At 42.4% G+C, this 23,309-nt stretch overlaps 1 protein-coding gene across 2 annotated transcripts in view; it reads left to right on the top strand.

Annotated features, from left to right (window-relative positions):
• CARD9 (caspase recruitment domain family member 9) overlaps positions 1 to 23,309 on the top strand; it is a 79,708-nt gene that overhangs the window by 28,214 nt on the left and 28,185 nt on the right. For both annotated transcript variants that reach the window (XM_073599657.1, XM_073599656.1), the window contains exons 3-7: positions 2,517 to 2,722; positions 2,973 to 3,110; positions 13,798 to 14,123; positions 16,953 to 17,135; positions 22,805 to 22,960. In XM_073599657.1, coding sequence (XP_073455758.1) covers positions 2,542 to 2,722; positions 2,973 to 3,110; positions 13,798 to 14,123; positions 16,953 to 17,135; positions 22,805 to 22,960 — 984 coding nt within the window. In that variant the 5' untranslated portion in view covers positions 2,517 to 2,541. The remainder of the gene's footprint in view (positions 1 to 2,516; positions 2,723 to 2,972; positions 3,111 to 13,797; positions 14,124 to 16,952; positions 17,136 to 22,804; positions 22,961 to 23,309) is intronic.

The raw sequence follows: 23,309 nt of genomic DNA, 5'->3' as shown, positions 1-23,309 counted from the left end.
CCGTGCAGAATATATTTTTTGCGCTGTCACAGAGCCCCGAGGACAGTTGGGTTTACCTAGAAATCACACATGCTTTGTGGCCGCTATTGAAAGACAGCTTGTTGAAGGATATATCATCTCCTCTCTGTCTCATTGGTAGCATATGCTTTTTTTTTTAAACCTGCTGCTGTGCTGTGTGCTTAATATAACCATGAGAAAGGATAAAAAAAAATAAAAAAATGTTATGTTATAACAAGGAAAACAATTGTTAAAAAAAAAATTAGGAATGCAGCATGAGTAACATTCTGTTCTCACATATTTGTTTTTATAGAAACAATTATTTGTGACTCTTAGTGCCGGGTCACACTACAGCAACTTGGGATCCGACTTCTCAGACCTCAAGTTGCTCCAAGTCGCTGGACATAAGAAATTCCATTGAAGTGAATGAGGGCCGTCTTAATGTACACTACTGAAGTTGCTCCGACTTCAGAAAAGGTTCCTGTACTACTTCAAGGCGACTTCTAGGCAACTTGTACCCATAGATTTCAATGGAAGTTGCCTCCAAGTTGGATCTCCATCTATATTGAAGCGACTTCACAGGAAAAAGAAAATAATTTACACAGGTACTTCCCACGTTTACCCAGGCAACCCCCTCCCTCCCACAGAGCTGATTATTCTGTGAAAGGCCACAGCCAAAGTCGCCTGTCCTGGAGGCAACTTTAAGTCACGCAAAGTCGCGCTGAAGTCTCCTTCAAATCGCTTTGCAAAGTCGTGCTGTAAGTCAGGTTCCCCCTGTGTGAACCGAGCCTCAACCTGAAATCTAAAGTTACTATTTTTGTGCTGTCAGTGCCCAGAGAGCTTCACACATGTTTCATGGCCTCTAGTAAAAGGTTGCTTGTTGGAGAATATGGTATCTGTCTCACCTCTGTCCCAGCGGTGGTATGTACTGTGTGAATAGTGTCTGATTAAAGTGATTCTACCAACTGAGGCCAGTAAAATTGGCAGTGAGGATTTATACTAGTCCCAAGAATGTGAAGGCAGGCACCTATACATATATATCTTTTCGCTTCCCTCACAAACTTGATCAACTCAGGTTACCTTCCATATGCAGCTAAATGGGCAATGGGCCTTAGCAGAACCCCAGACCATGTGACTTAGGCTAAGATTTGGCTAGCTTCTTGTAAATGTTCCCAGAATATCTGCCCAAGAAAATGCATACAAATTACTCACCTGCTGGTACATGACCCCTGATCGCATTTCAAAGTTTACCCCTTAAGTGTCCCCAATGTTCTTCCAGGGCTGCAGGTAATGGAGCACTCATTCACATTTGATGACTTGCCCTAAGGAGTTGCAGTTCTGGACACGGGTCTGTTCCATGATGTAGTCTATGCTTGACATCTCTTTGGCTCATAACTCCTGGGAAGCCCTGCTACATTAACCAATCTTTGCCTGATCAAGGAATCAGAGGAAACTGGTGGGGTTTGTGTTCCTGGTTGCCTGGCAAACCCTTGCTGCAGTGTGGAGAAAACCTTTTCTTAATCTTGCTGAAATAAAACAGAGATTCATGGCCATTATTGTACATGAGAAGTCCACGTCTATCTTTGACACGCACTCCCAGTACCTCCAAGGTTTTTTTTTTCCTTCATTCAGCAAGACACTTTTTACAGTTGGCAAATAACATGCCTGTTTCTGGACGGTTTATTGCACTAGTCCTGTACATATATCTCATCCTAGCTATATCGCTTCTCTTCATATTTCATCCTAACTGATGTTCTTGGCTTGTGTATTGTATTTTTTATACAATGCAAGCCTTGCTCTTATTTTATATCTGTACCCTTATATAGTACTATTGCTTCCAGTTCACAACTCCTTTGCAACATTTTGGAAAAACCTAATAAATCTTATGTGAAACAAAATGTTTTAAAGTAGAACTATAAGCAAAACATCTTTTTTTTTTTTTTTTTTTTTTTAAGTTTTGCCTTTAGTTATTCTTTTAAGGGTGCTCATTAAGATCTGTCTGACCTAGTTTAAAGGACACTACTAGTTGGAGCTGCTTGGCATAGTCCAAGGGGTATCAAGAGCTTGAGCTGCTTGGCATTATTGCCAGGGTACCACAAGCTGGAGCTGCTTGGCCTGGTTCAGCCAGTAATATTTTTTTTCATTTTTAAAGTAGAACTATGGGCAAAACTTCTTCTTTATTCCTTCTAACTTCTTCTTTTTTTCTTTCTTATTTCTTCTTTCTTCCTTTTTTTCTATAAGGGAAGATATTTTTTCACCATATGTATCCCATTATGGAGATTTCCATTCACTTCCTCTCCCATAGCCAAACAGGAAATGAGAGGAAATCCCTGCAAATTAAGGGAATTCTTTGGGGATCCCCAGTTCACAGAACTAGTGTCCTCATTGTAAGATTTCTATGTACAGTAGATGCAGCTTTAGAATAAAAGTTTGTCCAGTTTATGCCCTTATGGAATGCTCAGACGTTAAAGAACTAGCACCTACAGTATCACATATGACATTTAATTGTATCTTTATAGACCTTTGCCTTGAACCCTACCCATTATGTCTGAGGAAGAGGATGAAGGGTGCTGGAGCAAGCTGGAACACTACAGGGTCAAATTGATCTCGGTTATAGATCCAAACAGGATCACACCGTACCTGCGCCAGTGTCGTGTCCTCAACAGTGATGATGAAGAGCAAGTTTTTAATGACCCCAGCCTCGTTATCCGCAAGAGAAAAGTGGGTAAGTGGCCTTTCTGTGGAAAAGGTACCAGATTTTCAAAATTGATTCTGGAGACACCTTTTATCTTTCCTCCTTCTCTACCTGACTCCAATTTACCTTGCTTCCCGTCAGCCCTCTCCCTTTAACCTTATATCCATCCTTCCCTCCAAACCTGCTACTATCTTTCTTCCCATGTTTACTTCTTTCTAGGGTTTTTTTTTTTTCCTCCTGTGTGTTAAGTGATAAACCTCCCACATATTCTTGACATCAGGTGTCTTGCTGGATATCCTCCAGAGGACAGGGTATAAGGGCTATGACGCGTTTCTGGAAAGCCTGGAGCTGTATTACCCTCACCTGTACAGGAAGATCACGGGCACGGAGCCCTCGCGTGTCTTTTCAATGATCATAGGTGAGTTCATCCTTGCCTGGTTTATCCGTGTTTGACTTTCTAAATGGATGTGATTTTATTCTTGCTCATAAGTGGGTGCAGCAGCTGCTCCCTTTAAAGAATAACTACTGATATTATCATATTTCCCCTGAACTGAGTCAGTAGCAGGCATAGTGCATTTTTTTCTTTCTCTTTGTTGTTTTTTTTTACCAGAGCATAAAGGAATCTGCTGCAGCATGTGGGTCCTCGGTTGCTTGAATTATTTTTCTTAGCTCTGCTTTTGTTAAGTTTTTTTTTAAACAATAATAATAAAAAAAACTGTAATAACAAATGCATGGTAAGCAAAAATAGCTTATTCCTAGCTTACAGTGTAGCTGTGTAGCGTTTAACAAGTACAAAGTTTAGCAAAAGTTCAAAAGATTTAAAGAGGAACAATAAAAAGGAGACAAACAGGCACATCCTTGCTTATTGTAAATGTAAGCCGGTCTAAGGTCATCACTATTAAAATAAATAATTGGACCTAAACTTGTCCCTATTTCCTGTTTTGGGTGTTAGGATTACATTTCTCTTCCTTTGTGTTGCAGCAGCAGCATGCCACAGTTTTGACACAATCCCTTTTAACTTTCTAATATGCATGCATATTTGTTTTTTTTTTATTATTCTTTGTACGTTTTCAAGTGGAAATTGAATTTTGTGTAGCACGCAGAAGCGTTAGACCCTCTGTCAGGTTCATAAAGTGGTCTGTGTCCCACTTAAAGTGTTATTAAACCCAAAACCAAACATGTAATTTAATGCAGCTTACCAATCATTAAATGTGGTGGCTGCTTTTGTTTTTGCCTGGTTATCTGGCCAGTAACACCAACTGTATCAGATTGCCTACACTCTGGATGAACGAGCAACGGAGACACCTTTGGACAGCAGCATTGTTAATCTTGGGGAGAGAGTAGTGTTTGATGCACTAGCAGACTTATATACACACTAATAAATTGAAACAAAACTCTAGCTAACACTTTTTAAGCAGTCACAGCCACAGTTTTGTTCCTTTGGGGATAAACATTTTCCATAAATGCTGAATAATGTAAACACCCCTGTTGGTGGTAAATAAATTTGTCTCAAGCAACTACCAGTAACTGCTACATCTGCTGGACAGCTTGTTGTGTTGAAAAATAACAGACTTACTGGCTAGATCACCAGGTGAAGATAAAAGAAAGCCTATAAAGAAAACAAATGCAGCCAACATATCTAAGAATTGGTAAGCTGCGATATAATAAATGGTTGCTTTTGGGTTTAATACCGCTTTGGGGGTGGGGTTTGCCCCTCATTTAGAAAGCGTGGAGAATCTCCAGATGGGACACAGGCATGTGTGTATATGTATGTATATGTGTGTGTGTGTGTGTGATCTTTTTATGTGACAACACTGAAGAAATTACAGAATTATGGAAAAAAATCCTGCGAGCCACAATTATCCAGTGCCTTAATGGAAATTCAACCAAACAGCTACCCGGCTGCAGGCGCAGATCACGTATTCATGACCGTGCGATAAATGATATATGAAAAAAATGCGCCGCGCCTAGGGGTGTAACTGAATAACTGTAAATCTAAGTACAAATCATAGATAATAAAGAGTGCAAATCAAATAGAGCCTAAAGCTCTGATCACTTACTAAGATCACCTGCTGTGTGAATCCTATGAACAAACACACTAACAAATAACTAGTGCAATAAAACACAAAGTGCAATGTGCATAGAAAAACGTAATAAGATAAATATACAATCCACAGTGATTAAAATATAATCATTCCTAATAAGGTGTATATGCTAAAAAATGTTACACATATGTAGATCCACTGTGATTAAAATGAAAAAGAAAAAAAAAAAAAAAAAAAAAATTAAATAAAACAATATATATATTCGTAAAGCACAAACAGAGTAAATCAATCACATGCATGGGCGAATTGAAACTATAATCGCCCTAATAAAGGTGTTCAAATCACATCCGTGAAAGAATCTTCCAATCCAGTAACATAAAGTGACCAAGTTCAAATAAAAGTCAGTGTAATGGTGATGGTTCAAAGAAAAAGTTCCGGTTTTGAATCAAACGTGCCCAAGAAAAACATGCTGTGAAGTGCCTTGGTGACCCCCAATGTGATTGCGCTCACCTTGGAGCGTGTGACACAGGTTTTAATTGTGTCAATACACGCTTTTGGAGCCACCCCTGGGCTCAGTATTAGGTACAGCTGATTCCCACACTAGATTCTTTATGGCTCCACTCACATCAGACCATATAAAAGAAAAAGGCTAATATAGTATAATACCGTAGGATACTTTTATTAAAATCACATCCAATCCCCACATGGGGTACTCACATTTATAAGGTGCTCATGTGCACCAAACATAACATAGGAAAAAACGGCTGTGCGGCGTGCTGCAGGGTGTGAGAGCTCCACAACCCAGCTTTGTGCTGATCGCTCCGTCCTGGCCCCTCCCCTACGCGTCTTCGACACAGGGAGTCACGTGTCTTCATCAGGGGGATATGATTGGACGGGCGCTCTACAGTTTAAATACCCTACCGGCGGCCATTTTGCGTAAGACCGCGGACATTAATATGCTGGGCTCCACTCCTCCTAGTGAATTTAAAGCCATTAACAGTGGCCATTTTACGTGGGACCGCAGACATATATACAATGGGCTCCGCTTTGAATACTCACAGCACAAAAATAATGCATCTATACGAATTCCAAATATAACTATATCCTGTAATAAAAATATCCTTTAATAAAAATACCCAGGACGGAGCTAGGAAGGGATTGGAAACTCACACCGCTCAGCATACCCTCAAAAGTATTTATTTAGTTTGAGGGTATGCTGAGCGGTGTGAGTTTCCAATCCCTTCCTAGCTCCGTCCTGGGTATTTTTATTAAAGGATATTTTTATTACAGGATATAGTTATATTTGGAATTCGTATAGATGCATTATTTTTGTGCTGTGAGTATTCAAAGCGGAGCCCATTGTATATATGTCTGCGGTCCCACGTAAAATGGCCACTGTTAATGGCTTTAAATTCACTAGGAGGAGTGGAGCCCAGCATATTAATGTCCGCGGTCTTACGCAAAATGGCCGCCGGTAGGGTATTTAAACTGTAGAGCGCCCGTCCAATCATATCCCCCTGATGAAGACACGTGACTCCCTGTGTCGAAGACGCGTAGGGGAGGGGCCAGGACGGAGCGATCAGCACAAAGCTGGGTTGTGGAGCTCTCACACCCTGCAGCACGCCGCACAGCCGTTTTTTCCTATGTTATGTTTGGTGCACATGAGCACCTTATAAATGTGAGTACCCCATGTGGGGATTGGATGTGATTTTAATAAAAGTATCCTACGGTATTATACTATATTAGCCTTTTTCTTTTATATGGTCTGATGTGAGTGGAGCCATAAAGAATCTAGTGTGGGAATCAGCTGTACCTAATACTGAGCCCAGGGGTGGCTCCAAAAGCGTGTATTGACACAATTAAAACCTGTGTCACACGCTCCAAGGTGAGCGCAATCACATTGGGGGTCACCAAGGCACTTCACAGCATGTTTTTCTTGGGCACGTTTGATTCAAAACCGGAACTTTTTCTTTGAACCATCACCATTACACTGACTTTTATTTGAACTTGGTCACTTTATGTTACTGGATTGGAAGATTCTTTCACGGATGTGATTTGAACACCTTTATTAGGGCGATTATAGTTTCAATTCGCCCATGCATGTGATTGATTTACTCTGTTTGTGCTTTACGAATATATATATTGTTTTATTTAATTTTTTTTTTATTTTTTTTATTTTTTTTCTTTTTTTTTTTTCTTTTTCATTTTAATCACATTGGATCTACATATGTGTAACATTTTTTAGCATATACACCTTATTAGGAATGATTATATTTTAATCACTGTGGATTGTATATTTATCTTATTACGTTTTTCTATGCACATTGCACTTTGTGTTTTATTGCACTAGTTATTTGTTAGTGTGTTTGTTCATAGGATTCACACAGCAGGTGATCTTAGTAAGTGATCAGAGCTTTAGGCTCTATTTGATTTGCACTCTTTATTATCTATGATTTGTACTTAGATTTACAGTTATTCAGTTACACCCCTAGGCGCGGCGCATTTTTTTCATATATCACTGAAGAAATTACACTTTGCTACAATGTAAAGTAGTGAGTGTACAGCTTGTATAACAGCGTAAAATTTGCTGTACCCTCAAAATAACTTAACACACAGATATTATGTCTAAACTGCTGGCAACAAAATTGAGTATACCCCTAAGTGAAAATGTCCAAATTGGGCCCAAAGTGTCAATATTTTGTGTGGCCACCATAATTTTGAAGGCACTGCCTTAACCCTCCTGGGCATGGAGTTCACCAGAGCTTCACAAGTTGCCACTGGAGTCCTCTTCCACTCCTCCATGATGACATCACGGAGCTGGTGGATGACCTTGCTCTCCTCCACCTTCTGTTTGAGGATGCCCCGCAGATGCTCAATAGGGTTTAGGTCTGGAGAAAAGCTTGACCAGTCCATCACCTTTACCCTCAGCTTCTTTAGCAAGGCAATGGTCATCTAGGAGGCGTGTTTGGGGTCGTTATCATTTTGGAATACTGTCCTGCGGCCCAGTCTCTGAATGGAGGGGATCATGCTCTGCTTCAGTATGTCACAGTACATGTTGGCATTCATGGTTCCCTCCATGAACTGTAGCTCCCCAGTGCCGGTGTTCTATCAAATAGTGCCCGCGTTGAAAAGTGCGTGCACATGCACAGAACAGAAGGGCACTCCAGCTGATTTCTTGATCAGCTGGTGTGACGTCACTATAGTGCATACGCACATCCTAGAAGGTTTTTTTCAACGGGAGATACCATTTCACAGGCACAATTGAAAGCTATGCAAAGAGCGGAGGGACACCGTAGTTGTCAGATTGAGCCCCGCTGTTAAACACACTAAACCCACCCTGCAACACAGACAAAAGCGGACCTTGAGCACACTGTAAACCCGCGCACAATATGACAAATACGGTGTCCCTCCGCTGTTTGCATAGCTTTCAATTGTGGCTGTGAAATGGTATCTCCCATTGAAAAAAGCCTCCTATGATGTGCGCATGTGCTGCAGTGATGTCACGCCAGCTGATCGGGAAATCGGCTGGAGTGCCCTTCCGTTCTGCGCATGCGTGGGCACTTTTCAACGGAGGGCACAAATTGACAGAACACCAGCAGCACTCATGCAGCCCCACACCATAACACTCCCACCACCATGTTTGACTGTAGGCAAGACACACTTGTCTTTGTACTCCTCACCTGGTTGCTGCCACACATACTTGACACCATCTGAACCAAATAAGTTTATCTTGGTCTCATCAGATCATAGGACATTGTTCCAGTAAACCATGACCTTAGTCTGCTTGTTTTATGCAACCGTTTTGCGGGATTTCTTGTGCGTAATCTTTAGAAGAGGCTTCCTTCTGGGACGACAGCCATGCAGACCAATTTGATGCAGTGTATGGCGTATGGTCTGATCATTGACAGGCTGACCCCCCCCACCCTTCAACCTCTGCAGCAATCCTGGCAGCACTCATACATCTATTTCCCAAAGACAACCTCTGGACATGATGCTGAGCATGTGCACTCAACTTTTTTAGTCGACCATGGCGAGGCCTGTTCTGAGTGGAACCTGTCCTGTTATATCGCTGTATGGTCTTGGCCACTGTGCTGCAGCTCAGTTTCAGGATCTTGGCAATTTTCTCATAGCCTAGGCCATCTTTATGTAGAGCAACAATTTTTTTTTTTTTAGATCCTCAGAGAGTTCTTTGCCATGAGGTGCCATAGTAAACTTCCAGTGAGCAGTATGAGAGAGCGATAACACCAAATTTAACACACCTGCTCCCCTTTCACACCTGAGACCTTGTAACACTAACGAGTCACATGACACCGGGGAGGGAAAATGTCTAATTGGGCCCAATTTGGACATTTTCACTTAGAGGTGTACTCACTTTTGTTGCCAGCGGTTTAGACATTAATGGCTGTGTGTTGAGTTATTTTGAGGGGACAGCAAATTTACACTGTTATACAAGCTGTACACTCACTACACTACATTGTAGCAAAGTGTCATTTCTTCAGTGTTGTCATATGAAAAGATATAATAAAATATTTACAAAAATGTAAGGGGTGTACTCACTTTTGTGAGATACTGTATATATTCACACAGACAAGCCTATGACAGGACATGCTATTTATTTTTAGTTGAGTGGGTGAATCAGGGCAATCATGGGGTTGCAGAAAACTTAAATGCAGCCTTCCTTTGAGCATATACCTCTTACTTTGCCTTTCATGGCCAAAGCAAAGGTTTACTTTACCAGACATTCATAACATTTATTTGTTTGTTTCCTTAATGGGGAAATGTAGTATACTTAAAGTGTATGTAACCCCAAAATCTATTATTTAGTATAGCCTATATCATGCCAAACTGTAAAGTTTTATTGGGCATATTTTTTTTCGTGACTGATCAGCAGGTACTGGACAAATTTTGATCAGTGTGTGGGCTTTAGCACAGTGAAGAATTGACTTCAATTGTTTAATCGCTTTCTGTCGAAGAGACGTTTGGAAAATTTACTGTCAGTGGCTGCAGCCAATTAGCTGCGTCCACAGAACATTGTATTCTGACCACGGTGGATGCCCCTGTCAAAATACAATGTCCTAGCAGAGAAGGGATTCCTCCATCTACCTTGTTTGTGTAAATGGAAGAATCTGTTAGTTTTTTACCTTTTAGCCCACTTGATGAATGAAAAATACCTAAGCAGTTATAGCCAACTTAAGCCACTGCCTCGCAATTAGCAGCAGAGTTGTCAGCTTGCAGTGCATACCTTTTTGGTTGGTCATTGGGGTTCCTACAGACTCAGACTTGAGAGGCAGTCCAAGAGCCAACTGAAGGTACGTGCATGGCAGGCTGATAATGCTGTGACTATTTGTAAGGCAGTGGCTTCATATTAGCAACCTTCATCAAGAAGTGCTGCTACTGGAAGGAACTCCAGGTAAGATCCCTCCAACAGAATAATGATGATGATTTTCTTAAACTATATATAGTGAGAAATTATGCCAGACATACTGAAAAATAAACATTTGAAAGAAGTGATCAAATGTATACAGTAAGGTATGTTTGAGAAACTTTTAAGAAAATGGAGTGGAGAATGGCTAGGACCTCTGTCAGGTTTTAAATGCTGTCTATTTCCATCTATCTGTTCCCTTTCCTTTACCCCCCCAAAAAAGTTTTGGAATGTGAGAAAGACGGCTGTAGTATTAGCCTGACAGATTATAAATGATTCCTATTCCTCCGATAAAAATTAAAGTGTATTGTTGGCCAACATTACTTGTAAGACTTGGATAGAGTAGTGAAGGGTTAAAACCTGTCTTTTTTTTCCTGCTGTTGTCTTCTGTTGGAGTGATTTCCCTTTACTTCCTGTCTTGGAGATGCAGCAGGAAGTGAAATGACGACATCTCTTCGAAGTGAGTGGGAATCTCCTCTTGGACTGTTGTCTCTGAAACAGATGTCTCCTTTGCAGTGGTAATTTTGACGTCAAATTTTGATTTAGTTTTAGTCATAATCTTTTGACTAAAATTACATTTTGGTTTTAGGTGTATTTTAGTCATCTGATTTGTTTTAGCCGTATTTAAGTTGACTACAATCTCTAGTACATTTTAGTCAGCTAAAATTTCCAGTACATTTTAGTTGACTAAAATAATTTTAGTCGATTATCCACTTGCTTACTGGGCATTTCCTGGGAACCCCCTTCTTGCCCAGGCCAATTTTCAGCTTTCAGTGCTGTCACTCTTTGAATGACAATTGCGCGGTCATGCTACACAGTACCCATATGACATTTTTGTAATTTTTTTCACACAAATGGAGATTTCTTTCGGTGGTAATTAATCACTACTGGGGTTTTTATTTTTTGCTAAACAAACAAAAAAAAGACCTAATATTTTGAAAAAAACCCCAAAAAACTGTTTCATAGTTTGTTATAAAATTTTGCAAACAGGTAATTTTTCTCCTTCGTTGATGTGTGCTGATGAGGCTGCACTGGTGGGCACTGATAGGCTGTACTGGTGGGCACTGATAGGCTGCACTGATAGGCTGCACTGGTGGGCACTGATAGGCTGCACTGGTGGGCACTGATGGCACTGATAGGTGGCACTGGTGGGCACTGATAGATGGCACTGATAGGCTGCACTGGTGGGCACTGATAGATGGCACTGATTGGCGGCACTGGTGGCCACTGATTGGCAGCACTGGTGGCCACTGATTGGCAGCACTGGTGGCCACTGATTGGCAGCACTGGTGGCCACTGATTGGCAGCACTGGTGGCCACTGATTGGCAGCACTGGTGGCCACTGATGGGCAGCACTGATTGGCAGCACTGGTGGGCACTGATTGGCAGCACTGGTGGGCACTGATGAGGCTGCACTGATAGGTGGTACTGGTGGGTACTGCTTAGCAGTACTTATGGGCACTGGGAGGTGGCACTGGTGGGCACTGATGAGATGGCACAGTGGCTCTCCATGTGCGAGACTGATGTCCAGTTTACACAAGCCGGTAATCTTTTTTTTTTTTTCCCTTCCACTTCACAATTATGTGCCACTTTGTGTTGGTCTATTACATAAAATCCCAATAAAATACATTTACGTTTTTGGTTGTAACATGACAAAATGTGGAAAATTTCAAGGGCTATGAATACTGCATGAGAACAGGGGCAATTGAAATAAATGGGATTTGGCTTGTTGAGCAAGCAGAAAATCACTCAGGTGTGAAAGGGGCCTAAAATGCTATTTTAGTTTTAGTTGTATTTGAGTAATCTGAATTGTTTTAGATGTATTTTAGACGACTAAAATAATGTTAATTTTGTAGACGAAAAAATTTTAGTCGACGAAATTAACACTGCTCCATTGAAAGATTTCCCCTCACTTTCTGTTTGTGACAACTGTAAGATTTGGGATTTTCCATCACTGGACAAAGAGAAATTGTGTGTCCCTTCACCAGCAGAAATTGAGAAGGTCAATCTCCCCAGCCAGGATACAGAAAGCAGCAAATTACTGACAGGATTTCTAAACCTTCCTACTTCTTCAAATTTATTTTAAAAAGTTTCTGCTTTTCAGTTCCTCTATCTGAGTGTTTCCCATCAATTCCTGTCCTTCTCCACTCCATCCAAAAGAAAAAAAACATATTACAATTATTATTAATAATAATAAAATAATATAGTTTGTACTGCTTTTCTCTATGGATGAGTTTCAGATTAAATGAAGGGTTCGCTCGCCTACCATGCTGAACATCCAGCCAGCTGCAGCAGAAAGTCATACATTTAGTAGCAGTAGTACTACCTCCATTGGATGTGACAACTTCCTCCTCATGGCTCCTGGTTGCTAGGAAGCCAGTAGCTGCTGGCATTCTAACAACCACTGATGCATCCCTGCTCAGCACATTCACCTGTCAGCTGGGGATTGCCATCTGGCAGTTGAACGTAAACAAAGGGGCGGGGATCGTTGCTGACATCACTGACTAAATAGTGCCATGACCAGTTTGGTCAATGACATCAGCCAGCAGCCCCACCCCTCTTGTTTTCAAACAAGCTTCTGTCCTGGGAGTTTGTCATTCGCCTTATGATTGCAGTGCGAGCACATCCTTTGCCTCAGCGTTTTTGTTTTTTGCGGGTCAGTGGGCATTGTTGTGATTGATGAGGATCTAAATCACTGGACAGCATGAATGATGAGGCATTTACATTGTGGAAGTTTTAAGAGTATTTATGATCTAAATAAAGGACTTTTTCGAATGTGTGCTGTGCTTATTTCCTTTCTAATTTTTAATATTTTTAATGAGTAGTGGTATTATGTACCCCTACTCATTCACTGGGGGCTTCCTTATTTTAAAGTGGGTTCCAGACTCCAATAAGCCCACATCCACTGGGCCAGGGATATATTTATTATTTTACTTATTTTATTACAGGTATTTATATAGCACTGTCAATTTATGCAGCACTTTACACAAGAACCCTCAAGGAGCTTACAAGCGAAGGTCCCTAACATTCACACATAGACATACTAGGGCCAATTTAGACTGCAGAAAATTAACCTACCAGCATGTCTTTGGCGTGTGGGAGGAAACTGGAGTACCCGGAGGCAGCTAGTGCCATGGTTGGGATTCAAACCAACAACCCTAGTGTTGCTAGGCGGAAGTGCTAACCTCTTAGCCACTGCTGGGAAAAAGTGGGGAAAAAAAAGCTTTGTCCTTATCGCACACTTACTGCCCTCCCCTTCCTGACCAGCCAGACTGCTTTGATAGGGGGCTGGTATGGACTTTGGGGAAACCTTTATATACTTTTCTTCCTTTTTGTTATTTGTGTGGAGTACCCACTTAAAATCCATATTAGATCCTCTTCAAAGATAAGGTATGCATTTTTAGGAGGACCCCCACACAGTTTTTCTTTTTTCGTCATTTTTGCTTTAGTATGTACTACAGCAAAAGTGACATTTTAGAAGAAAACATTTGCTGATTAATTACATTTCCCTAACAGCTTCTATTTTATAATTTAAAAAAATGAATGGAGGCATCTCCAAAGGTCCCTGAAAATACATGCATGATCCCAGGTATGTTTGTCTCATCCCTTTTTGTCTGTCTGATGTTTCTCTGATACAGACACTGCAGGTGAGTCCAGTCTGACCCAACTGCTCATGAATGAGATGCTGAAGCTGCAGCAGACAATCCAAGAGGAGCGCAGGAAGTACAAGGAGCTAAACACCCAGATAGTGGAAAAGGAGGCCAGCATTAGGCAGTTGCAGGTAAAAGACAGTGAGCTGAAAAAGTACCAGGAGAGGGTCCAGAAAATGAAGGAGGAGCGGGACAACTTCAACACAGAGCTGAAGAAATGCAAGGATGAGATCTACGAACTGGCCATGAAGTATGCACAGCTCAGCGAGGAGAAGACAAATGCTGTCATGCGGAACAGAGACCTACAGCTTGAGGTGAGTGTGTGGCATAACATAAATAAAAAACCATAGTAAAATAGCATAGCATTGAATACAAATTGATTTTAGTCTCTCTTTGTCCACACTTGCATCCTGGCATTTTTACCAGTACCTCTTTATATTGCAACATAAACTCTTTAACACTTTCTGGGTTACACACTTCCTTCTCGTTTCTCAGACCTTCTATATCTATAATGAAGACTGTCTGCTGCCGCAGAATGCACTTCTTTGCCTGTTTTCTGGCTGGCATCCCCTCAATCTAACAGCGTGGGAATGCCTTTCATCACACCGTTACTTGGAGTGGCCTCAGACATTTTTTCTTCCTTAATATATTTGAACAGTCCTATGGGGTACCAGAAAAACACATTTTATACATATTTCAGCCTCATTCTCCAATTTTCTGCGCACCACACTTCCCTGCACTTCCGTTGTTCTGTCAAAAGAGCCAATTTGTCAAAATCTCCAATTATGTAACTTCCGGTTTCTCTCCAGCAACAGTAATTGCAGATTTTGACGACGTGCCTGTTTACACAGAACACAGCCACCATATAAACTACAGTAGACAATATAAGTGGAGATTGTTAGTCTGCTCGCTAATAACCAACAAGATGGCCTCCTCCAAGGAGGCGTTAACCTTTTTACTGCTTAGCTGTTGTATTAAAACATCCAACTCGTCATCTACTGTAGTGTATATGCTGGCTGTGTTCTGTGAAAAGAGGCACTTAGTCAAAATCTGCAGTTACAGTTGCTGGAGAGAAACCTGAAGTGACGTAATTGGAGATTTTGACGAGTTGGTTCTTTTGACAGAACACCGGTCATGGAGGGTGTACTCAAAATGTAAATAAAAGTCATGTGATTACTGTGCTTGGGGCTACATGTCCCATGAGCCATATTGCCACTATATGTGCAGATCCATCTGGCCGCTGTGAGGAAGCTGCCTGTGCTGACGCGCACAAGCAGCTTGAAAGGACAACAAAAACAAGACACCTATTCTTCTAATTGGGAGCTGCTGTCAGTCAGTTCCCATAGAGGAAGATCAAAGGCCTTCCGTTTGGTGTTCTTTTTTTCCGCCTATGAATGTTGGGATGGCCAGCATGAACACACAGCACTGGGAGCATAGGCGCCTGCACCGTATATGTTTTATGTGTTTTTTATGTTTGTTATTGTTTGTCATTTTTGTGAATCTGGCCAATGGGCATACCGCGTGCAAATTGCACCTGATAGGCCCATCTATTATTGTCTGGTGGACCAACCCTACCTATACAGCGGTTGGTGATATTATGGTATATTTTAGAATTTGTTACATTAATAAATTTTGTTAATCTTTTTATACAATACTCTCCCATTATTGCCCACTATATCCACGGTAACTGTCTTTGGGCCCAGGAGGACCACTTCTTTGTGTTTCCCTCTGGTCCCTTCCCTTCTTATTATGCTTGTTTTTTGTTACGGATATGGCCTCTACATTTGAGGAGTGGCTGTGGGTATGAGATTATCATTTATAACTAGGCATTATTTTTAAGGGTGGACCCTCCCCTTTTCTTTTTCCTCTTTCCAGGAGCCCACAAGTAAAGGCAACTTCAGAGGGCCCCTTCAAGCCAAGGAGTCAACCTTGCAATGAAATTTTGGGCCAGTGGTTTGGGGACAGTGTGAAAAGAAGGGACAGAAGAAAATGCAATGCAGAGGATCTGTTTCTTTACAGGACATTTTCTGTACATTTGCGCTGCTCATCTCTGCATCCACTGATATCCTCTTCAAACATTGCTTACCTCTGCAACCTTTGCCACCCTCTTACAAAACTGCTCCCCTTGCAACCCTCATGTAACGCTACGCACCATTGCAACCTTTGCAGACATTCCCCCTATTGTTTACAGCTTACCTCAATTGTAAAGGCCCATACACACGATCAGAAAATCAGACAATAAATACCGCTTTCGAAGTGATCGTACGATAATCTGATCGTTGGTACACAGCTTTCGTCCGAATTATCCAAAGGGACAAACACAAAAAATGTTCTTGTATGATACCAGATTATACGATTTTTGTTTAATCGGTACAGTTTTCGTCCGAAAATACAATACGAATACAATAGAACACATTACATCACTTACAAATGTTTCTTCTGTAGTACAAGAATTTTTGAACTTTAGTAACCTCTTCATTTTCGATATGGAGACTAGCATGCAAAAAAAAAACCAAAAAAAAAACCAGAGGAGCATTCGTCCGATAATCTCATTGTGTGTACCAGGATTTAATGACTCCTGTTGGCGGAGGTACCAAGGACTGTGGGCGGTGCTGAGGGTGGAACCATATTATGTGGCTATCCACAGCCTGTAGGTCCAGGCTGGATAATTGCAGGAAGTAATATGGCTGGATGGCTGGATAGCAGCCCGGGGCACAGCACACAGCGAATCCAATGTCCTAGCAGGAGGGAAGCTGGAGCACGTTGGTTAAGAACCACTAGACTAGAGAATACTCTCCTTTGTGAGAAACACCTACCTGACTCCAATCAGTTTCACACCTGCTCAGGGACTCTTTTCCTGCTGAAACAGGCACTATCTGCATCTTTACACAGTGAGAGACCATCAATTTGTCACAATATATACTGTATATCCTTTTCCCATTGTTCTGCCTTTAGCAAGTACAGAAAATACCTAATCATCCTGCCAGAAATTCAGTGAGCTCCTAACTTCCTGATAGAGCTGACACAGTTGTACTGAAATCAGTCTTGCTGCTGATCTAAAGCTCTAAATGCCACTTCTCCCTTTTAAATTGTCTGCGAGAGATCACATTAATTAGTATATCTTTCTTTTTGTTTGGACTCAGATTGAGAAGTTGAAGCATAACCTGATGAAGGCTGAGGATGACTGTAAACTAGAGCGGAAACAGACATTGAAATTAAAAAATGCAATTGAAAAAAGGCCAAGCCGGGACGTCATCTATGAGCTACAGAGAGAAAATGAGCTGCTGAAAGCCAAAATCCAGGAACTTGATGATAAACCACTACAGGTGGGTTTTACCATTATTTCTCAATGCAATTTCAGAACTGGAAAGATATAGAACATTTTATCCAAAGACAAGAATAATTGGGAGACAAGGGATTTTCTGAATGAGTCCATAGATATTTTTGCTTACCCCTCCTAGAATAATATAACTTAATTTAATTCTTATTTGTATTCAATTAAAACCTCCAATCTCATCAAAAATGGCAGAGTATTCTGTTTCTATTCCTCATAAGCAAGTTTTGCTGATTTTGTTCTCATAAAGTGCTTCAGTTTGTTTTCAATTGCATCATGTGTATGCAATGTAAATGAGCCCCCTATAAAGCTGCTTTCACACTGATGTGCTGTAGTTTACCCACATTGCCGGTGCAGTGTAATGCACCTGCTGCTTTCCTACGGGTAAGCTGCACTGACCCATAGACTTCTATTACATTTTGCAGGCATAGTGCACCCTGAATCAAAAGCGTAACTAGAACCTTCAGGGCCCCAATGCAAGAAACCATGACGGGCCCCCTGACCCCCGGACAGGGCTGTTTTCCTTGAGGAACAGGGCCCAGTCGCAAGTGGGTGGCTGCATATAAAGGAATCGATTTCTCCATTTCCCCCCCCGCTTCTCCTCCTCTCCCTCCCACAGGCATTCAGCGGCTGCAGGAGGAAAATGGAGAGATGGGTTCCTCTATGTAGGTGTTTCCTAATCTTTTTCCAGTCAGGGCACCCTTGAAGTATACCCCTAGGTGAATGGGGCTACACTGCAACCACCCTGCAACTGTGTGCATTGCATGCAGTTGCAGCATAGTGATGATGCATTTAAGGGGTTAAAACAGGCGGTCAGTAGGCAACACATGCCTCTTTACCGGCTTTCAAATGCCTCTGAAAAGCGATCTGCGCATGGATCGCTTTTCGGAGGAACAGCATTTTTTTGCTGGTACTATGAACAAGCAAAAAAAATAGGTTCTAATTGTACAAATATAGGGGGTCAGGATTAAAAGCGCATATATAAAATGTGCATACATGTAAACACACACATAATACACACACATATACTGTATATATACATACACACACACACACACACATATATATATAAATGCACATATGCATGCACATATAAACCAGTGGCGGCTGGGGCTCAAAATTTTTAGGGGGGCGCAAGCAAACTGAAAAATTCTGAAAAAGAAACATCAATTGCACCCACTGTGCCCATCAATTGCAGCCACCGTGCCCATCAAAAGCTGCCACTGTGCCCATCAATCGCCACCACTGTGCCCATCAAATTCCGCCACTGTGCCATCAAATTCCGCCACTGTGCCCATCAAACTCTGCCACTGTGCCATCAAACGCTGCCACAGTGCCCATCGAAGTCTGCCACAGTGCCCATCGAAGTCTGCCACAGTGCCATCAAATGCTGCCACAGTGCCCATCAAACTCTGCCACTGTGCCATCAAATGCCGCCACTGTGTCATCAAATGGCACCACTGTGCCCATCAAACGCCGCCACTGTGGCCATCACTCTGCCACTGTGCCATCAAATGCCGCCAGTGTGCCCATCAAACGCTGCCACTGTGCCCATCAAACGCTGCCACTGTGCCCATCAAACGCTGCCACTGTGCCATCAAATTCCACCACTGTGCCATCAAATTCCACCACTGTGCCCATCACACTCTGCCACTGTGCCCATCAAACGCTGCCATTGTGCCCATCAAACGCTGCCACAGTGCCCATCGAAGTCTGCCACTGTGCCATCAAATGCCACTGTGCCCATCAAACTCTGCCACTGTACCCATCAAACACAGCCACTGTGCCCATCACTCTGCCACTGTGCCATCAAATGCCACCAGTGTGCCCATTAAATGCTGCCACTGTGCCCATCGAAGTCTGCCACTGGGCCCATCAAAGTCTGCCACTGGGCCCATCGAAGTCTGCCACTGGGCCCATCGAAGTCTGCCACTGGGCCCATCAAATGCCGCCAGTGTGCCCATCAAATGCTGCCAGTGTGCCCATTAAATGCTGCCAGTGTGCCATCGAATGCCGCCACTGTTAATCCCCCCCACCCATTTGCCGTCTGCACCCCCTAACACTGCCTGGCACTTACCCTGTCTCGGTGGGGCAGCGCGTGATGGCCACGAGCGGGGTCCTCCATGCGTCTCCTGCCGTCGTCATCTCTCGTCCTCTCCTCCTGATAGGCATCCAATAGCCGCGCCTATCGTTTCAGCCAATCAGGTGACGGGTAAAAGACCCGCACACCTGATTGACGGAAAGGCAGTTCAGTGTTAGGAAAGTGAATATTAAATACGATTTTCTAACATACCTGGGTGGACTGTGAGCGTCAAGCATGGCACTCGCAGTTCACCTATTTTGAAGCCTATTGGAGCTTATGGCTTTAATCAGGTGCTTCAAAAACACCCCGTCACTGTAATTCAGGCGCCTGGCACCCGAAGAGGGGCCGGACACGTAAATATGGGGGTGGCAGCGATGGCCATGGATAGATTCATGCTATGCATGAATCTATCCATTGGTCATAGAGGGTGTGGCTGTAGAGAGGGGGCAGCGCCCGTGCGCCCTTATGGACTCACTGCTACTGATAAACACGTGCACATACACATACATGCACACTCACATACATACATATGCGCACACACATGCATGCATACACACACATACATGCACACACACATAAACACACATACAGTAGATAGATAATCTTTTATAAAAAACGGCAGACCTTTAACTCAACTCTTCCTGCCGGGTACTGCACTATAAGGGGAGACAAAGAGCACAGCACTGTGCTTTCACTTTAGGTTAATGTGACAAGCTCCTTGCTCAGTGCCGCCAATTACAGTTTGCCTGACGATCGGGGAGCTTGTCTCAGCCGCTCCTCCTATCGAAGAGTAGGGGGGGCCCCTCAAGGGCCCCCTGCAGCAAGGGGCCCGGTCGGCATGGCGATCTCAGCGACCCCTATAATTCCGCCACTGCCCTGAATGCAGGAGTTTTGGTGCGCTTTTAGAAATAAAAGCGCACCAAAACTCCTGCATTTAGTAATTTTGGTGCACTTTCAGAAAGTGCACCAAACCTTCAGGATATAATAGTCTAAGGCTCAGTGCAGCTAACACACAGGAATACCGCAGGTGCCGCCTGCTTCCTCCACTGCTGGCACCGTCTCCATGCACTCTGATGCTCTGGGATGGGGGTCGGCAAACTATTAACCGCAATCTGGGCTTGCTGACCCTCCATCCCAAAGCATGGGCACACTCTTCCCAGGTTAAATCAGAGGGCCAGTACAACACTTTGAAACTTTTCTTTGGAAAAGAACAATTTTGCAATTGGCTTTCCAGAGAGCCATCAATACTGTCCATGTTTGCAACCAAGAACACTTTTATAGTGCCTCACACATTAAAAAAGACCCTGCCACCATCTTAAAAATTACAGAAAAATAAAGTCAAGTATTTTAAATGCTTATTTGCAGTGTTTTCTTTTCCATAATAATCAATACCCTAGCATCATAGTCCTCTCCTCTTCTGGGAGTGTCTAATTACTCTCGGTGCTGGCCCAGCTTCTCTGCCCCTCACCTCCCTGCATAAACTTTTGTGTGGTTGTTGGGGGAGGAGCAAAGGGAATTAGTATAGAGCTTGAGTCTGCTGGGTTGCTGACATCACATCCAAGATGGCAGTGCCCAGCAGTAGTCTCAGGGTTCTTGGATGTTTACACAATTGAGGCTTTAATAGGTGCATAACATGCATTAAAATATGTTAAATGAACATATACTTTTATTGAAAGATTTTCGTTGAAATGAATTCCGCTTTAGAGCATCTGAGAACTACAATGCATGCTTAATATTCAAAGCAAAGTCCCTATCCATGCTTTATTTTTCGATAATCACTTTAAAAAACACCCTCCTAGCATTTCTAGCTGCGGCCATCTTGAGCAAGAGCAGATAATTCATGCAGCATTTAGTTCCTGGAATCCTTCTGCCCTTGGCTCAGGCATCAACTGAAAAATCTCTCCTGCGCTATGCGGAGGGCCTAGATACAAATGTGTTGTACTTCCATAAGGTGCTTACTGGATGGATATTGCACACCCCGCTGCCTCAGCCAACTTGTGGGAGTTCAAAGAACTAAAGCAAAGAAAGAAAGAGAAAGGCGTGTGGCCTGGTGCATTATCCTTGGTTAAAAGTTTCATTAAAAAACCAAAGTAGGTGGAATGCTCACATTTAGTAACTTGAATAACATCACATAATTCTTCTAAGAGGTCATAAAACAAAATCTATGTCTCATGGGATGGTGAGATGGAGTAATCAGCTAATGTGTTTCAAAGATTTTTCCTCTTCCTCCGAGCCTTATGGAACTGAGTCTGGTCTGTATGTTTGTTTATAAATAGTGGACTGGATGGATGGTATAGCCTTGGGGGAATAGTCCTTCTTCGTTGTTGCAATAGTCCTTACTCATCACAGCACACTACATCAGAAAACACCATAGATAGAAGAGCACAAACTGATGGTTAGCCTATTACTCCATCTCACATCCCATGAGACATGGGTTTTGTACCAAGGGTTAATGCACCAGGCCACGCGCCTTTCTCTTTCTTTCTTTGCTTGAGTTAGGCATGCAGGTGGGCGGGCTGAGAAAACTCCTCCTTCCCTTCTGCAGATGAAAGAAAAAATGCCCATGAAGATTCCTGGGATGTACTGTATGACAATTTAGCCTAGGCCAGAAACCAGGAAGCAGCTGAAGAAATGTAAAAAAAATATGTGTAAAATAAGTATATATAAAATACCTTCCTTTTTCTGTTTACTAAGGCTAGCAGCATAAGAATTAAAAATATTGTTGACTTTGAAAGGGTTTGGGCTCCATGGATCTCCTAGTGTTGTCATTATTATAGAGAATGGATGGTTACTTCTATATCCCCCTTTATTATCTTTCTTTTTCTTAATTTTCTGGAGGGGCTGCCTTCCACTCTGATGTGGTGTCCTAGGCTATGCAGTGCCGGTGTATTGAACTGGGATGGGGCAGTGGAGGGGACACCCCCCCCCCACCTGAGATATTATTCCCGTTTGCCCCATCTGGGCAGGTTTACATTGTCTCAGATTGACACATTGGATTGGAAAAAAAACATTTCACCCATATTGAGTGGGACCAGTAAGGTCCCATTAACTTGCTGTTACATTGTTTGCCTGCAGATTTAGTACTCGCTGGCTCTAACGTTTGAAGTCACCAAAGCTGATTTGTATGTCAATGCCTACAGTCCAAGTTGTGAAATTTGGTTTGCTGTTGCTTTTCCTTCCCTTTTATATGATGTGTTCTTTATTTCTTACTCTCTTTCTATACATGGGAGACAATTGTACTTATGTGTCAATCCCACTACGTTTAGTATACCTCCTTTTTTTAATTGGAAAATAATAAAAATTATTGGAAAAGAGAAATATTGTTGACGGAGAAGAGTAATGTTCCACTTTTAGGCAAATCTGCGGAATTGCATCCTTATAAGTGTCGGTGGCAGGCATTGCTGTCCCACTGTTTTTTGTTAGTCAGTTATGACTTTTCTTTCTATATAATGTAAAGAGAAAAAATTCACTCAAAGCTGAATTTCCCGACATTGTTGGACACCTCTTAGCTATTGTTAGTGGTGTTTTCATCTTTTGAAAATGTATCCTTACCAAGGATATCTACATAAATATTTCAGAACTTGCCAAAAGGAGAAACATCTGAGAAGACGCGGCTGTACATCCAGAATCTGGAAGATGAGCGTAGACAGGCCTTGGAGCAGTATCAGGACATGGTCAACACCGTATACACGCTAAAAATGAGTCTGCGGCAGGCTGAGGACCTCCGAGACAAGGTACATGGGTATATGATCACTTTTGGCCCTTATTAATAACACACCACACTCTACCAGCCACCAGATAGCTTGCCAACAACTGTGCCCTCTTTTATGAACGGTAGCAGATGTAAGGGATGCCGTTTTGTACAAGAAGGAAGGTTACCATCATACATAATGCATTTTTCTTTAAGACCGGCCTGGATAAATGGTACCAGTTTTAGAAACCCAGGAGCCAGCATCTGTGTGTATCCATCATAAACCTAGGCACACTGTACTCAGTCCTTGATGTAATCCACATGTTGGTACACTAGCATGTGAGATACTCGGGTGCATAGAAGTTCAGAAATACAAAAGCAGCCATAAACAT

The sequence above is a fragment of the Aquarana catesbeiana genome, linkage group LG09 (genome assembly GCF_042186555.1).
Source record: "Aquarana catesbeiana isolate 2022-GZ linkage group LG09, ASM4218655v1, whole genome shotgun sequence".
Classification (NCBI taxonomy): domain Eukaryota; kingdom Metazoa; phylum Chordata; class Amphibia; order Anura; family Ranidae; genus Aquarana; species Aquarana catesbeiana.
Note: the sequence above shows the minus strand (reverse complement) of the source record. Positions and strands in the feature narration are given on the sequence as shown.